Here is a 25,254-nt window from a genome sequence, read left to right as displayed (position 1 = left end):
ACTCATGTCCTCTTAATGGAAAAAGCCTATCCATGTCAACTCTATCTATCCCCCCTCATAATTTTAAATACCTCTATCAAGTCCCCCCACAACCTTCTACACTTCAAAGAATAAAGACCCAACTTGTTCAACCTTTCTCTGTAACTTAGGAGATGAAACCCAGGTAACATTTTAGTAAACCTCCTCCGTACTCTCTCAATTTTATGGACATCTTTCCTATAATTCGGTGACCAGAACTGTACACAATACTCCAAATTTGGCCTTACCAATGCCTTATACGATTTTAATATTACATCCCAACTCCTATACTCAATGCTCTGATTTATAAAGGCCAGCATACTAAAAGCTTTCTTCACCACCCTATCCACATGAGATTCCACCTTCAGGGAACTATGCACCATTATTCCTAGATCCCTCTGTTCTACTGCATTCTTCAATGCCCTACCATTTACCATGTATGTCCTATTTTGATTAGTCCGACCAAAATGTAGCACCTCACCTTTATCAGCATTAAACTCCATCTGCGATCTTTCAGCCCACTCTTCTAACTGGCCTAAATCTCTCTGTAAGCTTTGAAAACCTACTTCATTATCCACAACTCCACCTATCTTAGTATCATCTGCATACTTACTAATCCAATTTACAACCCCATCATCCAGATAATTAATATATATGACAAACAACATTGGACCCAGTACAGATCCCTGAGGCACACCACTAGACACCGTCCTCCAATCTGATAAACAGTTAACCACCACTACTCTCTGGCGTCTCCCATCCAGCCACTGCTGAATCCATTTTACTACTTCGATATTAATGCCTAACAATTAAACCTTCCTAACTAACCTTCCACGTGGAACCTTGTCAAAGGCCTTACTGAAGTCCATATAGACAACATCCGCCGCTTTACCCTCGTCATCTTTCCTAGTAACCTCATCAAAAAATTCGATAAGATTTGTCAGACATGACCTTCCATGCACAGATCCATGTTGACTGTTCCTAATCAGACCCTGTCTATCCAGATAATTATATATACCATCTCTAAGAATACTTTCCATCAACTTACCCAGAACTGACATCAAACTCACAGGCCGGTAATTGCTAGGTTTACTCTTAGAACCCTTTTTAAACAATGGAACAACATGAGCCATATGCCAATCCTCCGGCACCATCCCGGTTTCTAATGACATTTGGACTATTTCTGTCAGAGCCCCTGCTATTTCCACAGTAACTTCCCTCAAGGTCCTAGGGAATATCCCGTCTGGACCCGGAGACTTATCCACTTTTATATTCCTTAAAAACACCAGTACTTCCTCTTCTTTAATCATCATACTTTCCATAACTACCCTTCTTGTTTCCCTTACCTTACACAGTTCAATATCCTTCTCCTTAGTGAATACCGAAGAAAAGAAATTGTTCAACCTCATTGACTTCAATACCTGTCTCCCATTGATACTTTGGCAGCGCCCCCTTGGTTTATGAAACTTGGCTCCTCTTGACTGGATCCATTTGCCTGTTTTCCCATGTGCTCCAATCAACTGCCTCCAAATGACACGCATTGCCTGTTTCTATTGGCTGTAGGTTGTTACCTCCCACTATTCTCCCATTGAAGGAATTGTTACCTCCCACTGACTGCCCTTGGCCCATTAACAGATTTTCCCCTTGGATATTAGTAAGGGGGTAGGATCCTTAGGAAAGAAGCATCATGTACGGCTCATTGGATAGGATATGGACGTAACTCTACGATGCTACGTAGCTCCCCTGGTGCCGGGGTTGAGAATATTACACAGTCTTAAAGGGTGGGTAGAACATAAGACACATGACAGGGACAGGACCTTCAACCCACATTGTCTGCACCGACCATCACGCCAACCTGAACTAATTCCGTCTGCCTGCACATGATCCTTATTCCTCTATCTCCTCGCAATGATCCTTTACAGTCCAGATGAAGGGTCCTGACCCAAAACACTGACAATTCATTTCTCTCCATGGATGCTGTCTGACCCATTGATTTCCTCCAGCATCTCTTCAGATCTCCTTCTGCATCTTCAGACTCTTGAATCTCCCTCAGCCTTGCATGTGTTTGTCTAAATGGCTCTTAAATGTTGCTATCTGTCTTCCATGACCAAGCCAACTTTGAATCTAAGCCCAGGGGACTTTTGGATTGCCCTGCTATGAAGGATCTAGTCAAATGCATGTGGACCCCATCCATCGCTCTTCCCTTAATTATTTTCACCTTCTTAAAAGAACTCAATCAAATTTGTGAGACATGATCTGCCCAGACAAAGACATGCTGACTTTTTGCATTAAATCCATCCCTTCTAAAGGTGAGTCAAACCTGACCCTAAGAATCTTCTCTAATAATTCCCCTACTACTGATGTAATTGACCAGATTATTCCGATTGTCCTTCTCATAACAACAACGTTGGCTATTTCTGTGGCTAAAGAGGACACAAAGGTCTCCACAACAGCTCCACCAATCTCCTCACAAACAAGAGAAAATCTGCAGATGCTGGAAATCCAAGTAACACACACAAAATGCTGGAGGAACTCAGCAGGCCAGGCAACATCTATGGAAAAGAGTACAGTCGACATTTTGGGCCGAGAGCCTTCAGCAGGACTAAAGCAAAAAAGATGAGGAGTCAGAGTGAAAGGGTGGGGGTGGGGGAGGGGGGAGAGAAACACAAGGTGATGGGTTAAACCGGGAGGGAGGAAGGGGTGAAGTAAAGAGCTGGGAAGTTGATTGGTGAAAGAGATACAGGGCTAGAGAAGGGGAGATCTGATAGGAGAGGACAGAAGGCCATGGAAGAAAGAAAAAGGGAGAGGAACACCAGAGGAAGGCGATGGGCAGGCAAAGAGATAAGGAGAGAGAGAGAGAGAGAAATAGGAATGGGGAATAGAACAGGGGGGTTGGCATTACCGGAAATTCGAGAAATGAGTGTTCATGCTGTCAGGTGGGAGGCTACCCAGACAGAATAAAAAGTTTTATTCCTCCAACCTGAGTGTGGCCTCATGGTGACAGTAGTGGAGGCCATGGATGGACATGTTGAAATAGGAATAGGAAGTGGAATTAATGGGTGGCCTGACCACCGGGAGATCCCACTTTTTCTGGCAGATGGAGTGGTCTCCCAATCCATGTCAGGTCTCACCGATGTACAGAAGGCCACACCAGGAGCATTGGATACAATAGATGACCGCAACAGACTCACAGGTGAAGTGTTGCCTCACAGGACTGTTTTGGGCCCTGAGTAGCAGTGACGGAGGAGGTGTAGGGGCAGATGTAACACTTGTTCTGGTTGCAAGGATAAGTGCCAGGAAGGAGATCAGTGCTGAGGGATGAAAGGACACAAGGGAGTTGAGTAAGGAGCAATGCGGAAAGCAGAAAGTTGGGTGGGGGTGTTATATATTGGTGGGATCCTGTCGGAGGTGGTGGAAATTCTGCAGAAATATGAGCTGGACACAGAAGCTGATGGTGTGGTAGGTGAGGACAAGAGGAACCCTATCCCTGGTGCGGTGGCGGGAGGATGGGGTGAGGGCAGACATGCGCGAAATGGTTGAGGGCAGCGTTGGCGGTGGAGGAAGGGGAGCCCCTTTCTTTGAAGAAGGGGGATATCTCCTTCGTTGTAGAATGAAAAGCCTCTTCCTGAGAGCAGCTGTGGTGGAGATGGAGGAATTCAGAGAAGGGGATGGCGATCTCCTGCCTGGTCTCCCTCAATATCCAGGGATAGAAGTATTAAAGTTGCATGGATACAAAGAGGATACCAGGGTCTGAGCAAGTTGCTACTGCTTGGCAGATGGAATACAGTGTGTAAAATAAAACATTTTTCATCCAGAATTAACAGAAATACTAAATATTTAACAGGAAATGCTGATATTCAAAAAGACTACATTGTCCGTGTACCGTACATACATATGTCACTAAACACAGAATAGTACAACACAGTACAGACCTTTTGGCCCAATCGGTTTGGGGGGGAAGTCAAAGTTAAGTTTTTTTTTTACCCATCAAATGGAATGCTGTCAGGGGCGGTGGGAGAGACAGATACATTCTGGACTTTTAAGAGACACTTCTACAGGCTCATGAATGACAGAAAATGGAGGGCTATGTGCGACGGAAGGGTTAAATTGATCTTGGAGTAGTTTAAAGTGTTGGCACAACATTGTGGGCCGAAGGGCCTGTTCTGTACTGTCTTGTTCTATGTTCTAAATCCATGAAGATAAGAAAACAGGAGAGCTTACTTGGCTCACAAAGCCTGTCCCACCATTTACTATAATCATGGCTGATCAGCCGTAGACCTCATCCCCCCCAGTAGACCATCTCCCTCAATCCATACAACCATAACATCATAAGACAGAGCAGCAGAATTAAGCTATTTGGCCATTGAGTCTGCTCCACCATTTCATCATTCCTCTCAACCGCCTTCTCGTCTTCTCCCCATAAACTTTGTTCGCCAGAAGAAACTATAGTCTACCCAAGGACAGGGGAGGCAGACAGACCAACTGTCTTTGTTTCCTTCTATTTTGTGGACTCTGAACTGACTCCTGCTCTGGGATAATCTAATCAGAGCAATTGAATGTGGACACAAGAAGCTTCAGGTAATGACCGGCTAAACTCGAGACCCATTCTCAAACAAGCAGCTATTTGTCATGTAAAGGGTGTGGACTCTGAACTGACTCTTGCTCTGGTACAATCTAATCAGAGCAATTGAATGTAGACACAAGGAACTTCAGGTAATCACCAGCTAAATTTGAGACCATTCTCGGAGGAGTAGCTACCTGTTATGTAAGATGCCAGACCTTCCAAAGAAGCAATCTGTAATCTTGTCAGTCTCTGTCTGGGTTGCCTCACTTAACTGGATTGGACCAGTCAGAGTGTAAAGACACAAATACACAAGGCTGGGGCAGGCAGAACCAAGAAACAATGTTGGCTGTAGCCCTGTACAATGACCAGTAAGAAGGTGACCCAGGTAGGTCAGGTGACCTTGAGCCAATGGGGTGGAGATCCAATGGTTCAAATGAGGAGGAACAGAAAAAGACTCAGGAGCTCCAAATACTCAGGGGTGATAACTCTCCAGCAATCCAAGGGTGATAGCGGAGATCAACTATCACGGATAAGGAGGATTCCATGGACACGTGGAGATGGAGACCACAAGGAATGCCTGGCCAGCGTGGACTCCTTTCCCGGGTAGTACCTTTTCTCTTCATTGTCTGGTACAGGGAGGGTCAGGGACACCAATAGGGTGCACACAGGTAGGTAGTTTGTGAGCCCACATACTTTTTACTTGAAACAATAAAAGTTACTTGTTGGTAAATACAGATCCTTTGTGCCGCACTGATCATTATTACAAGGGGTGATTCTTGTAACACTTTGACACTCCTACTAATATTACAGCCTGGGGAGGGGGGTCAGAGTTTGGGGTTCGAGATCACCTGACCGGTTAGTAGGCTAACTGGTCTTTGTAAATTGTCCTCTGTTCGAGTCGAGTCGAGGGCTTCTGTCAATTGGAGTTGACTGTGGATATTGCGTCCTAGCTGTCTAGATACGCCAGCCTGGGCAGTACGATATGGAAGGCAAGCTGTTGCCCGTGTAGTGAGCTCCCCCTCTCCTCTGGTAAGGCGAGGGTTAAACTGGTGGGTAGCTGGGTGACACTGCTCAGTGGGCTGTTCCTTCATGTATCTCCAAATAAATAAACCGAAGTAAAATAAAGTAGATAATAATCAAGAACCTGTCAACTTCAGCTTTAAATGACGTCCTCTACAGCCATCTGTACTAATGAATTCCACAGATTCAACACCCTCTGGCATGTAATTTCTCCTAGTTTCTGTTCTAAAGGAACGATTGTCTATTCTGAGACTGTGCCCTCTGGTCCTAAACTCCCCCTCTGTAGGAAACATCCTCTCCACACGCACTAGGCTTTTCAATATTCAATAGGTTTTAATGAGATCCCCCTCATTCTTCTAAACTACAGGAAGTACAAGCCCAGAGTCACCAAATACTCTTCAGATGTTAACATTTTCATTCTCAAGATCATTCTCATGAACTTCCTCCGGACCCTCTTCAATGCCAGCACATGCTTCCATAGATAAGGAGTCCAAGTCTGATCACAATACTCCAAGTGCAGTCTGACTAATACAGCCTTAGCATTACATCCTTGCTTATATTTTCTAGTCCTCTTAAAATGAATGCTAACATGGCATTTGCCTTCTTTACCACCTTTAGGGAATCCTACACAAGGTCTCCCAAGTCCCTATGCAATCTCTGATCTCTGAAAATTTGTTCCCCATTTAGAAAATAGACTACACCTTTATTATTTCATTACTTTATTAAATGCATAGCTTTATGGTCTTCCATCTGCCATTTCTTTGCTGATTCCCTTAACCTGTCCAAGTGCTTCTGCAGACTCCCTGCTTCCTCAACACTACCTGCCTTTCCACTTACCTTTGTATCGTCTGCAAACTTAGCCCCAAAGCCATCAATTCTGTCATCCAAGTCATTGACATATAACATGAAATGAAACGATCCCAACACTGACCCCTGCAGAACACCACTAGTCACTGGCAGCCAACCAGAAAAGGCCTCCTTTATTCCCACTCTTTGCCTCCTCCCAATCAGCCAATCCTCTATCATTCCAGTGCTTTTCCTGTAAATGATGTTTTTTTTAAAAATCTTGTTTAGCAGCCTCATGGGCAGAACTCCCTCCAAAATCCTTTAACATCCTTCAAAAAAGAATCTACTTCCTCTTCAGATGCCCCCCGTGAGTCAGTCCGAGGAAGAAAAGGATAAAGAGAGTGGGCCAAGGTTAAAGAGTAAAAGGTTAAAGGTTAAACTGTGCCATAGATTGAAGAGATCCAATGGTCCTGCAACATCATCGTGAATATCTGAGGGTGTTTTTGAAGGTGGGAGAAGTTCTGGAGGCTTCATGTATCACTTTCCACCTGGTCAGACAACTGTTTCTATCTCCTTCCTGGCCACTTTTTACCACCCATAAACAGAAGTAGTTAAAGAAAATGATTAGCTTTAATGTCTCTGATTCATTCATTTTCCTAAGTGTCCAGGGCATTAAGGTTTAACTCCTGAATTGGTGCTGTAGCCACAGCCATGAAACTTTGAGTGAGTAATTAATTTGATCAAACAAATTAAAAGCATGAAGTGTTACTTTTACTCCGTGGTCACTACACAACTGGTAGTGAGATGCAAAGGAGAAAATGCAGCAGGGAACTCACACACACCAAGGTGCTGCAAACAGAATCCGGATCAAAACCATATTAACAATCTTGGCTGAGGGTTAGAGTTGTCCAGGATATTTCAGACGATTCACCCCGCACACATTCAAAAAATGAGTTATTTTCACATTGGCCTGAGGGAATTTACTTCATCTCCAAAAGAGAGCATATCTTTCAGACTGTTGGTTCAGGAGAATTGTCCTCAAGTCTGGAGAGGGCCTTGAATGCAGAAGATTCAGCTCAGGCTCTCTGCTGAGCCACAAGAGGTCCTCCATTATAAGGTGAACTTCCCACCCTCAGAAGCTGGATTTGAATCTGGCCGAGTCCTGAGTAACAAATTGGGTCGACGCTGACCACAATTTTCCAGACAAGCTCACCAGAATAATTCCGACTGGGTGGCTTAGAGACGACAGGGAATGGAGGGCATACTTCTACATGATCAGATGTTCAGTCCATCGACCACAGAGAGAAACCTGCATGTCACTCTGGCGGGGTTGAAGGTGAAATGTCAAACTGATGGTAAGTGACTACGGAGACTGGTGGGGTTGCAGGTGAAGTGTCAAACTGACGGTAAGTTACTACGGAGCCTGGTGGGGTTGAAGGTGAAGTGACAGGATCTCACTACAGTGCCTGGCGGGGTTGGCGACGGTAACTCACTACGGAGCCTGGTGGGGTTGAAGGTGAAGTGACAGGATCTCACTACAGTGCCTGGCGGGGTTGGCGACGGTAACTCACTACGGAGCCTGGTGGGGTTGAAGGTGAAGTGACAGGATCTCACTACAGTGCCTGGCGGGGTTGGCGACGGTAACTCACTACGGAGCCTGGTGGGGTTGAAGGTGAAGTGACAGGATCTCACTACGGGATCAGCTGGTTGCGGGTCATGGCTGGTTTCCAGCTTGAGAAGCTGCAGAGAGTGAGATCATTAACTCACAACGCAACGCAATGCAACGTGCTTCTGAGTTACACCTTGTGGTAAGTTCAATGCCTGGACTGTAGAGCACGCTTCCTCCCCCTTTTCCCTGATAATCCTTCTCCGGGCAGAATTCCTCAGATAACAGAGTGACCCCCATAGTGTTCAATGTACCCCAAAGGTGTGTCCAGCATCCTTGGCCAGTGAGTCTATTTCTCCACAGCACTAGTCACTACCCTCCAAACATAACATCATAACAGTTCAAATAAATGATCCCTTCTGTACACCACACAGATATTTTCCCTGGAGGTTTACAACATTAAAGAAAGGACACCCCCACCCCTCACAGATGTATATATTGGAAAAACACATGGCCTGATTCAAAGGGTCCACTACAGTCTGCAAAGCAACGCCAAGAGGTGCTGACTGAGTATCGGGCAAACTCTCTGCACTTGCAGCGAAAACTGTCTGTGAGGACATTTTGCTGCAGGGTCACTCTCCCACCAATGGCTGTGCTGTGGTCACGCTGCTCTCAGTAAAACCTGCACAATCCACGGGTCGCTCCGTGAGCTGGGGTGCAAGATGGGGTCTGGAGTGCAAGCGGAATGCACGACCAGAAACGGGGCCAAGGCTGTGGACCGGGTGCTAGAGTTGGGGTCAGGAACATAAGAAATAGGAGCAGGAGTAGGCCATCTGGCCCATCGAGCCTGCCCCGCCATTCAATAAGATCATGGCTGATCTGTCCGTAAACTCAGCTCCATCTACCTGCCTTTTCTCTATAACCCTTAATTCCCTTACTATGTAAAGACTTATCTAACCGTGCCTTGAATATATTTAGTGAAGAAACCTCAACTGCTTCCCTGGACAGAGAATTCCACAGATTCACCACTCTCTGGGATAAACAGTTTCTCCTCATCTCCATCCGAAATCTTCTGTCCTGAATCTTGAGGCAATGTCCCCTAGTTCCAGTCTCACCTACCAATGGAAACAACTTTCCTACTTCTATCTTAACGATCCCTTTCAAAATTATGTTTCTATAAGATCCCCTCTCATTCTTCTGACCTCCAGAGAGTATAGTCCCAGGTGACTCAATCTCTCCTCATAGGTTAACCCCTTCATCCCTGGAATCAACCTGGTGAACCTTCTCTGCACTGCCTCCAAAGCCAGTATGTCCTTCCTCAAGTATGGAGACCAGAACTGTACGCAGTACTCCAGGAACTCAGAAAGATTGTGACTGCTGTCTTGCATATTTCCTGCTCCTGGTAAACTCACCTGTTTCGCTTGGAAAACTTTCATACCAGCGAGTAACAAGTAAAGTGTGATGTCGCAATGTGTTTGGCTATAAGTGGGTCTGACATCCAACAGTCCAGAAAACCTGTGGATCTAGCAGGCCCCAAGGGTGCTGGATTACTGACTAGAGCAGAGAACCCCTTCCCCTGCCTGTAAAATAAATCCATCTGGCCCTCTGTCATACACAAAGATCTGACCTGTGCCAAAGCCTCTCTTCTTATTCCCTGTTCTACAGTGCTATGTAAACAGTCACATGGTAGTTACACTTGCAATGAAACCAGTCATGTTACAGTCACATTTTCAATGTAAACAGTCACGCTGCAGTTATACTTCCCAGCCTGTGGTGGTGCACCCAAAGTTCCTGAGTAAAGTTAAGGCAACAATCTCCACCCTTCCCCAACCCAAAGTGACCAAGCCCTGCAAAGTAAAATCAGTTCTTTACTCCCGTTAATTTCTGGCCGAGAATGACACTGACCTATACCAATAGAGAGACTCCCATCATCTGTAGCAAGACACAGTGTCAAGTGAAGAATAGTATATTTCAAAATACAATAAGTTAATACAAACAGTACCAATATGTAAATTCAGGAATAAATACAACAGTTCAAAGTATAAACATAACTTTTTACATGCAATCCATAAAACTTAGTGAAATAATTTATATATTTTATATATTTACAACAATATAGATAACATCAAATAGAAAGGAGGGGGTGGTTTTGGAATTGGGCCCAGGGAAGGAGAAGGGTCACAGTCTCCCTGTCCGGTTGATCAGTGTGCAAACACAGGAAGTGTCTATCCGTATCCACCGCCACCCCATCCGCTTCTGGGCGTCCATGGTCAGGGCTCGCACGTACGACTGTTTGGTCTTGCACTCGGATATCCAGTGCCTCTTGTCGACGCCCCTGCACCCGCCCTGTGCGGTGGAGGAGCGAGTGTTACACTTGGTCTCGTAGAAGTACTGCTTCAGGGGGCCGGTGGAGGTGGGCACCTCGGTCAGGATGGTCACCGTCTTGCCCAGGACATCCACTGCTACCTTCCGGCTGGTCACCCACTCGCTGCTGCTGTCGCAGACGGAGAGGTCGCCCCGGCGGGAAGGGTCCACACCCACGCTCGGGGACTGCCTCTTCACCCGTGAAGTCCTGTTGGCCAACTCCGTCTGGCTCAGCGATTCCTCCATGATAAAAAGCAAGGGCGGGTCGCCGGGGGGTCTGCTGGCCAGGATAACCCTCGGGGAGTAGAGATCCCACTCCCTGCCCGAGACCTCGGAGTCAAGACCTTGCACGTCCAGCATCGCCTCATCTGGTGGGCTCTCCCCGGTCACCTCTCCGTCCAGCTCGCCATCCGTCAGCAGGGCCGGCAGCCCCTGTCTGGCCCAGTCAGAGCCACGGTCTTGGGAGCCGCTGTTTGATTGTAGGGGAGCAGCCTGGATGTTGCCAAGATACAAAATGACCATGGTGTAAAGGAGGATGACCATCACTCTGCTCCCTCACTGACCTGCGGAGAGAGAAGACCTGTGGTTAAACGCGGACCCAGACAAAGCGCAGGATCAAAGCAGTACACCACGACAGGAAGCGAGAACTTTTTAAAATCAAAAAAAAACTTTATTCATGATAAAAAACATATTTACAAGAATAGACCATGCAATAACTTTTGATTCGTACATCCATAGTCAACGTGTAAAGTCGTGTTCTATTACATTTCTTAAAGCCAAGAGGACTGGTGCCAATCATTTGGCCCCCAAGGGTGATACACTATCACAGAAATTGAGAGGCTTCCTTACCCAAGCTGCCTCCTCCCTGTCTGCTAGCGGGAGAACCCTACACTGTGGTCCTTCCCCACTGAGCCCTTGCAATGGCTGCACTGATGCCTCTCAGCACATACTCCTGCCGCCTACAGCATGCCAGTCGGCAACATTCCTCCACGGACATCTCGACGTACGAGCAGACTGGCAAGTTTAGGTCAGACCAGAGGGGTGGAGGGGAAGTGGGAATGACCCATACAGCTGCAGTGACACAGGTTCGATCCTGACCTCTGCGGCTGTCAGAGTGGAGTTTGTTTCTGTGATCACACGGCACCGGACTGAGGGCGTGGATCACCTCTACCGACTGGGATACTGTGACTGAGAGGAGGGCAGGATACACAAGGTGTTGGAGGAACTCAACAGGTCTGGCAGCATCAAAGTTGACATTTCGGGTCAGACTCTTCATTAGGACTCCATAGATGCTGCCTAGCCTGCTGAGTTCCTCCAGCATTTTGTGTGAGTGCTCCAGATTTCCAGCATCTATGTGTTTATGAGAGAAGGGCAGGATTGGCGGCTCAGTGTTCTGGGAAACCAAAACCTTAGGCGTGACAGGGGAACAGGGAGTGGGAAAGGGGCTGTTACCTTTTTGATAAGAGGAATGACAGCAGTGCCTGGAGGGGATATTCTTGAGGGATCATCTAAAGTTTGGATAAAACTTTGAAATAAGAAGGGGATGATCACCTTGGTAGGGATTGTATTATAGATCCTCCAACAGTCAGTGGGAACTTGAGGAGTAGATGTGTCGAGAAATTGCACGGAGTTGTGAGAGTAGTGGGTTAGTGATAGTTCGAGGTTTCAATTTTCCCAGTATTGACTTGGTCTCCCAGAGTTCACAGGCCTGGATGGGTGGAATTGGTGATGTGCATCCAAGACAATTTCCTCAAGCAATTTATAGAGGAGCCTGCTCAGGAGGAGACAATACCAGATCTCATCTTAGGGAACAAGACGGGACAAGTAACTGAAGTGCCAGTCGGTGAGTACTTTGTGTCCAATAACCACAACTCAGTTAGTTTTACAATAATTATGCAAAAAGATAGAGCAGGTCCACAGGTTAAAGTCCTGAACTGGAGCAGGACCAACTTTGAGGACATTAGGCAGGATCGAGCTGGAGTCAACTGGGTGACTCTTTTTAAAGACAATGGAACATTTGGCAAACGGGAGGCTTTAAAAGTGTCATCTCAAGAGTCTAAGGGCGGCATGTTCCTGTGAGGGTGAAGTGTTGACGTATCAAATTCAGGGAATGCTGACTGATGAGAGATATCGAGGCACTGGTCAGGAAAAAGAAGGAAGCGTATATTATGTTTAGGCAGCTGTGTACGAATACATCTCTCGACAAATGTAAAACGTTTAAGACCAGGCTTAAGAGGGAAATCAGGAGAGTAAAGAAAGGATATGAGATGGATTTGTAAGGATAATCTCAAGAAGTTCTTCAGTTAAATTAACAGTAGAAAGGAGCTGTAACATTATCTCATGACTAATGGAGGCCAACACACCATGTGCCTTCTCAACAACTCTATCAACTTGCATGACAACTTTGACGGATCTGTGGAACTGGACCGCAAGATCTCTCTTCTCCACACTGCTGAGAATCCTGACATTAACCTTGCACTCTGCCTTCAAGTTTGACCTTCCAAAGTGTATCAACTTGCACTTTTCTAGTTTGAACTCAAGCTGCCACTTCTCGGCCCATTTCTGCATCCTATCAATGTCCCGTTGTAATCTACAACAGCCTCGCACACTATCCACGTGCCTCCAACCTTCATGTCATCTTCAAATTTATTAAATCCATTCTTCCACTTCCTCATCCGTTCATTTACAAAAATCACAAACAGCAGGGGTTCCAGAGGAACACCACTGGTCACTGACCTCCAGGCAGAATATACTCCATCTGCAACCACCCTCTGCCATCTGCGGGCAAGATAATTCTGAATCAACACAGCCAGATTTCCCTGGATCCCCTGCCTCCTGACATTCTGAATGAGCCCAGCACAGGGAACCTTGTCAAACACCTTAGTAAAATCCATATAAACCTCATCTACTGCTCTACTTTCATCCATTTGTTTTGTCACAGGAAGAAATAGGTAGGTTCATAAGCAATGACTTTCCCTTCTCAAAGACATGCTGACTTCTCTAATCAGACTATGCCTCTCCAAATGCTCATAAATCCTGTTTGTAAGAATCCAATAATTTGCCCACCACTCAGTGGTCTAAAATTGGCAGAATTATCCCTACTGCCTTTCTTGAACAAAGGAATAACATTTGCCGCCTTCCAATCATCTGACAGCACTCCAGTGAGGATGTTAATGTCATCACCAAATGCACAGCAATCCCTTCCCTCACTTCCCGTAGTAATCTGGGGTATATCCAGTCCAGCCCTGAGGACCTACCGGTCACAAGGACATCTAGAGAAACACCAAGGCTGAAAAGCACCAGTGTGGGAAAGTACTCAATGGTCGCCATGGACACGATGGGCTGAGTCTTCTACTTGGCTGTTGCACAACTCTGTAATGCTGAGGTTTCTTTGCTTAGCCTCGGGAGTCGAGTCCCAGTCAGACTGTGACTGGGATAACAAGCTGTGAATCACAATTCCAACAAACATGTTGGCGATACTTCCCGGCTTCCTGCCCTTGGAGGGAGAGACCTCTTGTCCCTAAAACCGTAAGACATAGGAGCAGAATTAGGCCATTCAGCCCATCAAGTCTGCTCTACCATTTGATCATGGTTGATTTCTTTTCCCTCTCAATCCCATAACCTTTCTCCCCGTAACCTTTGACTCCCTTAGTAATCAAAAACCTATTAGCTTCCACTTTAAATGTACCTAATGACAGCCTCCACAGGAATGAATTCCAGGGATTCACCACCCTCAGGCTAAAGAAATTCCACCTCATTTCTATTCAAAGTGGAGGTCCTTGTATTCTGAGGCTGCACTTTCTGGTCCTAGATTCTCCCACTATTGGAAGCATCCTCTCCATGTCCACTCTATTCCGGCCCTTCAATATTGGTAGGTTTCAATGAGATCTCCCCCTCATTCTTCTAAACTCCAGCGAGTACAGGTGTAGACCATCAAACGCTCCTTGTATATTAACCCTTAAAAGTTTAAGGGGAACATGAGGGGAAACTTCTTCACTCAGAGGAGTTGTGAGAGTGTGGAATGAGCTGCCAGCACAAGCGCTGCTTGCAAACTCGATTTCAACATTTAAGAGAAGTTTGGATAGATACATGGATGGTAGGGATATGGAGGGCTATGGTCCTGGTGCAGGTCAATAGGACTAGACAGTTTAAATGGTTCAGCATGGACTAGATGGGCTGAAGGGCCTGTTTCTATGCTGTACTTTTCCATGACTCAATCATTCCCAGGATTGTAAACTTCCTCTGGACCCTCTCCTACACCAGCACGTTTTCTTAGATATGGGGCCCAAAACGGAGGGTGGGACCCTTGGCTGCTGAGGGAAAGACCCTCTGCATCGGCTTGGGATTGTATTTATGACTTTGGCCAAGTGAAAAATTTTAATCATCTCATAACAAAGCCTCAGTAATGAACAGGGACTGAATTTGGCCCGGATTTAAAAAGGTGAAAATTTACCGTTTTTCCAGTTACTTGATCATCTTAAATCGGGCGGAACTCTGCAATAGTAGTACTAATTTAGCCATGAATTATTGAGAGAGAAATCAAAAAGATCTTTTATGACTGTGGGCCGGTTGGTACAGATTTTCCCAATTGAAAATTGAAAGGAATATTTTCCCAACGTTCAACACTCTTTTTTTCTCTTACATTGTAAGTTTCATCCTCTTGGTGCATAAGTGACAGCGCGCCTAGAAAACTGGTTACAGTAAGGGTCTCATTTTTAGGCCCATGGGGGAGAGAGGATAGAGGGTTCTGATGGCCTGAGAGGAAGCAGGTTTGTGTGGAGCGTCAGGAAGTCAGTGCATTGGAAACAGCTCAGAGACGTTTCTCTTGTTGAACAACTGGAATTGGTGGACAGTCTTGTGTGGAGAGGCGGGTAAACATAGAAACATAGAAACATAGAAAATAGGTGCAGGAGTAGGCCATTCGGCCCTTCGAGCCTGCACCGCCATTCAGTATGATCATGGCTGATCATCCAACTCAGAACCCTGCACCAGCCTTCCCTTCATACCCCCGATCCCTTTAGCCACAAGGGCCGTATCTAACTCCCTCTTAAATATAGCCAATGAACTGGCCTCAACTGTTTCCTGTGGCAGAGAATTCCACAGATTCACCACTCTCTGTGTGAAGAAGCTTTTCCTAATCTCGGTCCTAAAAGGCTTCCCCTTTATCCTCAAACTGTGACCCCTCGTTCTCGACTTCCCCAACATCGGGAACAATCTTCCTGCATCTAACCTGTCCAATCCCTTTAGGATTTTATACGTTTCAATCAGATCCTCCCTCAATCTCCTAAATTCCAACGAGTATAAGGCTAGTTCATCCAGTCTTTCATCATATGAAAGTCCTGCCATCCCAGGAATCAATCTGGTGAACCTTCTTTGTACTCCCTCTATGGCAAGGATGTCTTTCCTCAGATTAGGAGACCAAAACTGCACACAATACTCCAGGTGTGGACTCCCCAAGGCCTTGTACAACTGCAGTAGTACTTCCCTGCTCCTGTACTCGAATCCTCTTGCTATAAATGCCAGCATACCATTCGCCTTTTTCACTGCCTGCTGTACCTACATGCCCACTTTCAATGACTGGTGTATAATGACACCCAGGTTTCGTTGCACCTCCCCTTTTCCTAATCGGCCACCATTCAGATAATAATCTGTTTTCCTGTTTTTGCCACCAAAGTGGATAACTTCACATTTATCCACATTAAATTGCATCTGTCATGAATTTGCCCACTCACCTAACCTATCCAAGTCACCCTGCATCCTCTTAGCATCCTCCTCCCAGCTAACACTGCCGCCCAGCTTCGTGTCATCCGCAAACTTGGAGATGCTGCATTTAATTCCCTCATCCAAGTCATTAATATATATTGTAAACAGCTGGGGTCCCAGCACTGAGCCTTGCGGTACCCCACTAGTCACTGCCTGCCATTCTGAAAAGGTCCCGTTTATTCCCACTCTTTGCTTCCTGTCTGCCAACCAATTCTCTATCCACATCAATACCTTACCCCCAATACTGTGTGCTTTAAGTTTGCACACTAATCTCCTATGTGGGACCTTGTCAAAAGCCTTTTGAAAATCCAAATATACCACATCCACTGGTTCTCCCCTATCCACTCTACTAGTTACATCCTCAAAAAATTCTATGAGATTCGTCAGACATGATTTTCCTTTCACAAATCCATGCTGACTTTGTCCGATGATTTCACTGCTTTCCAAATGTGCTGTTATCACATCTTTGATAACTGACTCTAGCAGTTTCCCCACCACCGATGTTAGGCTAACCGGTCTATAATTCCCTGGTTTCTCTCTCCCTCCTTTTTTAAAAAGTGGGGTTACATTAGCCACCCTCCAATCCTCAGGAACTAGTCCAGAATCTAAAGAGTTTTGAAAAATTATCACTAATGCATCCACTATTTCTTGGGCTACTTCCTTAAGCACTCTGGAATGCAGACCATCTGGCCCTGGGGATTTATCTGCCTTTAATCTCTTCAATTTACCTAACACCACTTCCCTACTAACATGTTTTTCCCTCAGTTCCTCCATCTCACTGGACCCTCTGTCCCCTACTATTTCCGGAAGATTATTTATATCCTCCTTAGTGAAGACAGAACCAAAGTAATTATTCAATTGGTCTGCCATGTCCTTGCTCCCCATAATCAATTCATCTGTTTCTGTCTGTTCCCTGCCAGTTTTCTCTCATAATCTTTTTTCCCCTTCCTAATTAAGCCCTTTGTCCTCCTCTGCTGAACTCTGAATTTCTCCCAGTCCTCAGGTGAGCCACATTTTCTGGCTAATTTGTATGTTTCTTCTTTGGAATTGATACTATCCCTAATTTCCCTTGTCAGCCACGGGTGCACTAACTTCCTTGATTTATTCTTTTGCCAAACTGGGATGAACAATTGTTGTAGTTCATCCATGCGATCTTTAAATGCTTGCCATTGCATATCCACCGTCAACCCTTTAAGTGTCATTTGCCAGTCTATCTTAGCTAATTCACGTCTCATACCTTCAAGGTTACCCTTTATTACGTTCAGAACCTTTGTTTCTGAATTAACTATGTCACTCTCCATCTTAATGAAGAGTTCCACCATATTATGGTCACTCTTACCCAAGGGGCCTCTCACGACAAGATTGCTAATGAACCCTTCCTCATTGCTCAAAACCCAGTCTAGAATGGAAGGGTTCTGCAGGTTTTTGACTTGATTGAAACATACAAGATCCTTATGGGTGTTGGCCGGTGTGGAGAGAGTGATCCCCCCCTTTGAGAATTTCACACTGGGGAAGTCACCGTTTAGAAATAAAGGGTCACTCAATTAAGGTACAGACAAGGTGAAACAACTGTTCACGAAGGCGGTGAGTCATTTGGAAGGAAGATCTTTGTAAGTTATAAAGGCAGAGGGATTCCTGGTAAGGAGGGGTGAAAGGTTACTGAAGGTAGATCGGAATACAAGACATTAGTAGCCGAATTTCCCATTGCTGCTCCTAATAACCCTGTGTTCGCATCCTACCCAGTGAGGGTTACTGCCAAGTTTTAAGCCCTCACACACCAGATAGGGAACTCAAGTTGGTTTGCTGTCAGACATGAGAACAGGAAGTTGCTCAGGCCTACTTAGAGGTAGGTCCTTCCAGCCCAACGAGCTTTCACCTCCCAAATACACCCATGTGTATTTAAGAAGGCAACGATAATCCCAGTGCCGAAGAAGAGCAAGGTGGCATGCCTGAATGACTACCAACCCGTGGCTCTGACATCAGTTGCTATGAACTGCCTTTACTTCCTGAGAAAATAAGGAAATTTGGCCTGTCCCCTAAAACCCTCACTAATTTTTATAGATGCACCATAGAAAGTATTCTTCTAGGGTGCATCACAACCTGGTATGGAAGTTATCCGGTCCAAGACCGAAAGAAGCTGCAGAAGATCGTGAACACAGCGCAGCACATCACACAAACCAATCTTCCATCCGTGGACTCACTTTACACAGCACGCTGTCAGGGCAGTGCTGCTAGGATAATCGAAAACACGACCCACCCAGCCAACAGACTTTTTGTCCCTCTTCCCTCCAGGAGAAGTTTCAGGAGCTTGAAGACTCGTACGGCCAGATTTGGGAACAGCTTCTTTCCAACCGTGATAAGACTGCTGAACGGATCCTGACCCAGCTCTGGGTCGTACCCTCCAAACATCCGGACCTGCCTCTTGGTTTTTTTGCACTACGTTACCTCCCATTTGTCTATTTTCTATTTATGATTTATAATTCAAATTTTTAATATTTACTAATTTTAACTATTTTTAATATCTTTAATATTTAATATTTGTAATCCAGGGAGTGTGAAGCGCAGAATCAAATATCGCTGTGATGATTGTACGTTCTAGTATCAGTTGTTTGGCGACAAGAAAATATAAAGTAAAAGTGACCAAGTTAACCTACTAACGCGAAGCGGCCTCCTCTGCATTGGTGAGAACCATCGTAAATTGGTGGGCCACTTCGTTGAACACATCTGTCAAAAGCAGAACTTCCCAGTGTCCAAGCATTTTAATTCCCATTCACGTTCCCATTCCGACATGTGCTGTGAAGAGGCCTCTGTCAGGTTGGAGGAGCAACACCTTATATTCTGTTCGGGTAGCCTCCAACCTAATGGCATGAATTTCGATTTCTCCTTCCAGTAAAAAATTTTTCTTTCCCTCCCCTCTTCTTCTATTCCCCATGCTAGCCTCTTACCTCTTATCACCTGCCTATCACCTTCTCCCCTTTCTCTTATCCCTTTTCTCCATCACTTTCTCTTTTGGTCCACTCTCCTCTCCTAACAGGTTCTTTCCTCTCCAGCCTTTTACCTTTCCCACCCACCTGGCTTCAACTATCATTTCCTTCCCCTACCTCCACTGTTTTAATTTGGCGTGCTCCCCCTTCCTTTCCAGTCCCGAGAAGGGTCTTGGCCGGAAATGTCGACCGTTTATTCACTTCCGTGGCTGCAGCCTGACCAGCTGAGTTCCTCCAGCATTTTGTGCGTGTTGCTTCAGATTTCCAGCATCTGCAGACTTTCTGGTGTTGAGGGCCTACTAATCCACCTGCTTCCTCCCAGTGTATCAGATCTTTTGACAAGGTCAAACATGGAGGTTGGTCAGGAAAGCTCAGTCACTTGGCATTCAAGAGGAGGTAGTAAATTGGATTAGACATTGGCTTTATGAGGGAAGCTAGAGAGGGTCGTCGATGGTTGCCTCTCCGAATGGAGGCTTGTGACTAGTGGAGTGCCGCAGGGATCAGTGCTGGGTCCATCGTTGTCTGTCATCTATATCAACTGTCTGGATGATAACATGGTAAACTGGATCAGCATTTTTGCAAATGACACCAAAATTGGGAGTGCAGTGGACAGCAAGGACTATCAGAGCTTGCAATGGGATCCAGAACAGCTGGAGAAATAGGCAGATGGAATTTAATGCAGGCGCAGTGTTGCACTTCAGTAGGACCAACTGAAGTAGCTCTTAGCTGGTCCTACAATAAACAGTACGGCACTGAGGAGTGTGGTAGAACAACGGGATCTTGGAATACAGGTACACAATTCATCGAAAGTGCAGCACAGATAGATAGGGTCACAAAGAAAGCTTTTGGCACATTGGCCTTCATAAATCAAAGTATTGAGTACAGCAGATGGGATTTTATACATTGGTGAGGCCTAATTTGGAGTATTCTCTGCAGTTTTGGTCACCTGCCTCTAGGAAAGATATAAATAAGGTTGAAAGAGTGCAGAGAAACTTTACAAGGATGTTGCCAGGACTGGAGGACCCAAGTTACAAGGAAAAATAGAATAAGGTTGGACTTTATTCCTTAGAATGTGGAAGATGAGGGCACAGGTTTAAGGTGCTTGGAAGTAGCTACAGAGGAGATGTCAGGGTAAGTTTTTTTATGCAGAGAGTGGTGAGTGCGTGGAATGGGCTGCCGGCAACTGTGGTGGAGGTGGATACAACAGGGTCTTTTAAGAGACTCCTGGATAAGTACATGGAGCTTAGAAAAATAGAGGGCTATGGGTAACCTGAGGTAATTTCTAAAGTAAGTACATGTTCAGCACAGCAATGTCGGCCGAAGGGCCTGTATTATGCTGTAGGTTTTCTATGTTCTATGTTCCAAGATTGAGGGGAGATTTGATAGAGGGATACTAAATTATGAGGGGTATACATGGGATAAATGCAAGCAGGCATTGTTCACTATGGTTGGCTGGGACTACAACTAGAGGTCATGGGTTAAGGGTGAAATGTGAAATGCTTAAGCGGAAATGAGGGGAAACTTCTTCACTCATGATTGTGACAGTGTGAGATGAGCTGTCAGTACAAGTGGTGCATGTGAGCTTGATTTCAATGTTTAAGAAAAGTTTGGATATGTACATGGATGGGAGGGGTATGGAGGGCTATGGTCCTGGTGCAGGTTGATGGGTCTAGGCAGTTTAAATGGTTTGGCATGGACTAGACGGGCCAAAGGGCCTGTTTCTGTGCTATACTTTTCTGTGACTCTATCTCTGTATCCTTTCTCGCTCATTTAATTTCCTTGCATCACTTAATCCTTTAGAGGTGACATCGTCATGTTTCCAACTCTTTGGGTAAAGATGTTTCTGAACTGGGTATCTGAGAGCCCTTGCCCCCTTGTACTGACGGCCTTTTACTCTGGTCTCCTCCACAAAAGCAAGCATCTTCCTTTCTTTACAAGTATCCCACATACCAGCAAGGGGGACATCTCACAACCCGTATGAGAACATATAGAGAAACAGCAGAAGGAAAATGCTCCAAATTCATCAAATGTTTGTGCTGGGGAGTACTCTGCAGTTGTGTGAATTTAGCCATTATTAATTGGAGCACGAAGCAGTCTTCAGCTCTCATTGTAAATGTAAGTAAGTTCAGGAAGCTTGCAATTAGCCATCAGTTCTTAGTGAAAATTGCAAACAGTAAATTGAAATTAAACTGCCCCACAGACTAAGGGATTGCTTATAGATGAGCCAAAGATTAAGACAATGGGGTTGCATTAATTGGCCTGCATCAAACCAGGCAGCATGGGCTAAGATGTTTGCAGCATTGTAACTTGAGTGCAAGTTGGCAGACCAGACCAATGATGTTACTTAGCATATCAAACACAGTCACAGGTGTACACAATCAACAGACATTAATTTAGGGTATCTGGCTCTCTGTCGTCAGAAGCTTCTAGAATATTTGTGTTCATTGGTCTCCCCCAAAGGTGTTTGGACTTTCAGAGGTGTCTTATCAATTACAATGTGCTTCCACTATGAATCTTAAAGGAACCATTTGTCAACCTAAAGTGATAGAAACATAGAAAACCTACAACACAATATAGGCCCTTCGGCCCACAAAGCTGTGCCGAACATGTCCCTACCTTAGAACTACCTAGGCTTTACCCATAGCCCTCTATTTTTCCAAGCTCCATATATCCATCCAGGAGCCTTTTAAAAGACCCTATCATTTCCTCCTCCACCGCCGCTGCCAGCAACCCATTCCATGCAATCATCACTCTCTGTGTAAAAAACTTACCCCTGACATCTCCTCTGTCCCTACTTCCAAGCACCTTAAAACTATGCCCTCTCATGCTAGCCATTTCAGCCCTGGGGAAAAGCCTCTGACTATCCACACGATCAATGCCTCTCACTATCTTGTACACCTCTATCAGGTCATCTCTCATCCTCCGTCACTCCAAGGAGAAAAAGCCGAGTTCACTCAACCTATTCTCATAAGGCATGCTCCCCAATCCAGGCAACATCCTTGTAAATCTCCTCTGCACCCTTCCCATGGTTTCCATGTCCTTCCTGTAGTGAGGCGACCAGAATTGAGCACAGTACTCCAAGTGGGGTCTGACCAGGGTCCCATATAGCTGCAACATTACCTCTCGGCTCTCAAACTCAATCCCACGATTGATGAAGGCCAATGCACCGTATGCCTTCTTAACCACAGAGTCAACCTGCATAGCAGCTTTTAGTGTCCTATGGACTCGGACCCCAAGATCCCTCTGATCCTCCACACTGCCAAGAGTCTTACCATTAATGCTGTATTCTGCCATCATATTTGACCTACCAAAATGAACCACCTCACACTTATCTGGGTTGAACTCCATCTGCCACTTCTCAGCCCAGTTTTGCATCCTATCAATGTCCCGTTGTAACCTCTGACAGCCCTCCACACTATCCACAACACCCCCAACCTTTGTGTCATCAGCAAGTTTACTAACCCATTCCTCCACTTCCTCATCCAGGTCATTTATAAAAATCACAAAGAGTAGGGGTCCCAGAACAGATGCCTGAGGCACATCACTGGTCACCGGCCTCCAGACAGAATATGACCCAACTACAACCACTCTTTGCCTTCTGTGGGCAAGCCAGTTCTGGATCCACAAAGCAATGTTCCCTTGGATCCCATGCCTCCTTACTTTCTCAATAAGCCTTGCATGGGGTACCTTATCAAATGCCTTGCTAAAATCCATATACACTACATCTATGGCTCTACCTTCATCAATGTGTTTAGTCACATCCTCAAAAATTCAATCAGGCTCATAAGGCACGAACAGCCTTTGACAAAGCCACGCTGACTATTCCTAATCATATTATGCCTCTCCAAATGTTCATAAATCCTGCCTCTCAGGATCTTCTCCATCAACTTACCAACCACTCACTGGCCTATAATTTCCTGGGCTATCCCTACTCACTTTCTTGAATGAGGGAACAACATCCGCAACCTTCCAATCCTCCGGAACCTCTCCCGTCCTCATTGATGATTCAAAGATCATCGCCAGAGGCTCAGCAATCTCTTCCCTCGCTTCCCACAGTAGCCTGGGGTACATCCTGTCCAGCCCCGGTGTCTTATCCAACATGGTGCTTTCCAAAAGCTCCTGCGTATTACTGTTATCATAATATCACTGTATTATAATTGTGTTGAATCACCCCCCTTTTGATCTTAAGGGTATAAAAATGTGACATACTTTTGGGTTTGTGAGCATCTGCTTGTTTATTGTGATGAACAAAGGTTTCTATATAACCAGCTTTAGTGTCTCCTCGGTGACTTCAGTCATAGTCACAACAGTTTGCAGCTACTTAGTCAGGCCAACGCACCTGATTCCTGCCCAAGGGTCAAGCCACTCTCGATTGCACCAGTCTCCTGCTGTGTCCACCCCTCATACTTGTGAAAGAGGTTGATTGACAATAGTTTCATTTAATATCAGAGTAAAGTATACAATACACATCCTGAAATTCTTTTTCTTCACGGACATCCAGGAAAACAGAAGTGTGCCCCAAAGAAAGAAGTCATTGGGCTTGCCTGCGTTAACACTTCATATCAGGGACACAAAGTTTCAAAACCATAGCTGCCCTCGGTGGCTCAGCTCTAGAGACCCCAATTCAATCCTGACCCTGGGTGCTGTCTGTGTGGAGTTTGTATGTTCTACCTTTGACCATTTGGGTTTCCCCCTGCTGTTCCAGGGTCCTTGCGCATCCCAAAGACTGTTAGGAGGGGCAGCGGATCGGTGTGCTGCTCCCGGTGTGTAGGTGAGTGGGTGTATCTGGGGGGTATTGATGGGGATGTGGGAAGAATGAAATATGTTAGGGTGGGATTAATGTGAATGGAGGTTGATGGATAGTATGGACTCAGTGGGCTGAAGGGCCTGGTTCTGTGCTGCATCTCTCTGTGTTCCCCTCTCTTCTGTATCTTCCCCCCATGTCCAACCTCCATGTATTCCCTCTCTCAGTGGTGCTGTTGTGGGGAGATCCGTCAATAATGAGGCAGCAGAGACAGAGAACCACGGGAAAATAATGCCTCAGGTGAGTCACTCTGCGCACTGTGCCCGCTTCTGCCTCAAATGCTCGGATGTTAAACTAAATTGACATTAATTGCAGGACCTCTTGAAGTCCAGGGGTGAGACGAGGACCCTGTATTGATTAAACTATTGCCCCTTTAGTCACACAGATCTCGACGAGTCGACTTTTCCAGCTAAAATCACGGTTACAAGTTAGACATGCACGGCAAGATTCCGCAACCAACCAGAGCACACCCCAGAATCGCCCTCTCATCCTTTATCCAGGGCAGTGTCCCGGCAGCAGTTTCACCCACCCTACAGTGGAGAGGGCACATCGTCAGACAACAGTCCCTCCGACTGTGTGCCGCTCCCTCCGCACTGCATAGTGACCTCTGTGCCTGCACCTGAACTCAGATTTGTTCTATGTCCTTCTCGGTCGGGGAGAGTGCAAGGAAAGAGTATTTCAGAAGCTGTCTGATCTTCCAGTGAACATTCTCCATTGGTCTCCATGCCTGTCACAGATCATAGTTTCCTTTCTGGTCTGAGGTCCCTGATGCCGTGTGGGGCTCACTGGATGCGTGCTCAGCCTACTGCTCTACTCTCTGTGTGACTGTGTGGCTGGGCACAGCTCAAACACCAACTATAAATTCACCAGTGTTATTGGCAGGAGCTCAGATTCAGAGCGAGATAAATTGGCTGGTTGAGTGGTGTCACAACAGCCTTGCACTCAATGTCAGCAAGACCAAGGGACTGATGTGAACTTGCTTCAGGAAGGGGGAGTCGGGGGGGGCGGGGGGAAGACACCCCAGTCCCCATCGAGGGGCCAGCAGTAGAGACGGTGAGCAGCTTCAAGTTCCTGGGTGTCCACATCTCAGAGGATGTATCCTCGGCCCAACGCATCAATGCAATTGGAAAGAAGGCACCTCAGCGGCTACTTTTCATTGGGAGTTTGAGGAGATCTGGTATGTTGCCAAAGACTGGCAGATTTCTATAGATGCAGCGCAGGGAACATTCTGACTGGTTGCAACTCTGCCTGGTCTGGAGACTCCAATGCAATGCACGAGGCACCTTGAGTGGGGTCACAACAAAGTCCTTACACTCAGCGTCAGCAAGACCAAGGGATTGATTGT

General features: G+C 45.9%; 1 protein-coding gene across 2 annotated transcripts in view; it reads right to left on the bottom strand.

Annotated features, from left to right (window-relative positions):
* Positions 1 to 9,998: 9,998 nt before the first annotated feature.
* The window catches only part of LOC140205442 (neurotrophin-4-like), a 65,662-nt gene continuing 50,406 nt past the window's right edge, over positions 9,999 to 25,254 (bottom strand). For both annotated transcript variants that reach the window (XM_072273046.1, XM_072273047.1), the window contains one exon: positions 9,999 to 10,921. In XM_072273046.1, the coding sequence (XP_072129147.1) occupies positions 10,173 to 10,901 (729 nt within the window). In that variant the 5' untranslated portion in view covers positions 10,902 to 10,921 and the 3' untranslated portion in view covers positions 9,999 to 10,172. The remainder of the gene's footprint in view (positions 10,922 to 25,254) is intronic.

This window comes from Mobula birostris, chromosome 11 (assembly GCF_030028105.1).
Source record: "Mobula birostris isolate sMobBir1 chromosome 11, sMobBir1.hap1, whole genome shotgun sequence".
Taxonomy (NCBI): Eukaryota; Metazoa; Chordata; class Chondrichthyes; order Myliobatiformes; family Myliobatidae; genus Mobula; species Mobula birostris.
This window is presented reverse-complemented; position numbering and strand designations above follow the sequence as displayed.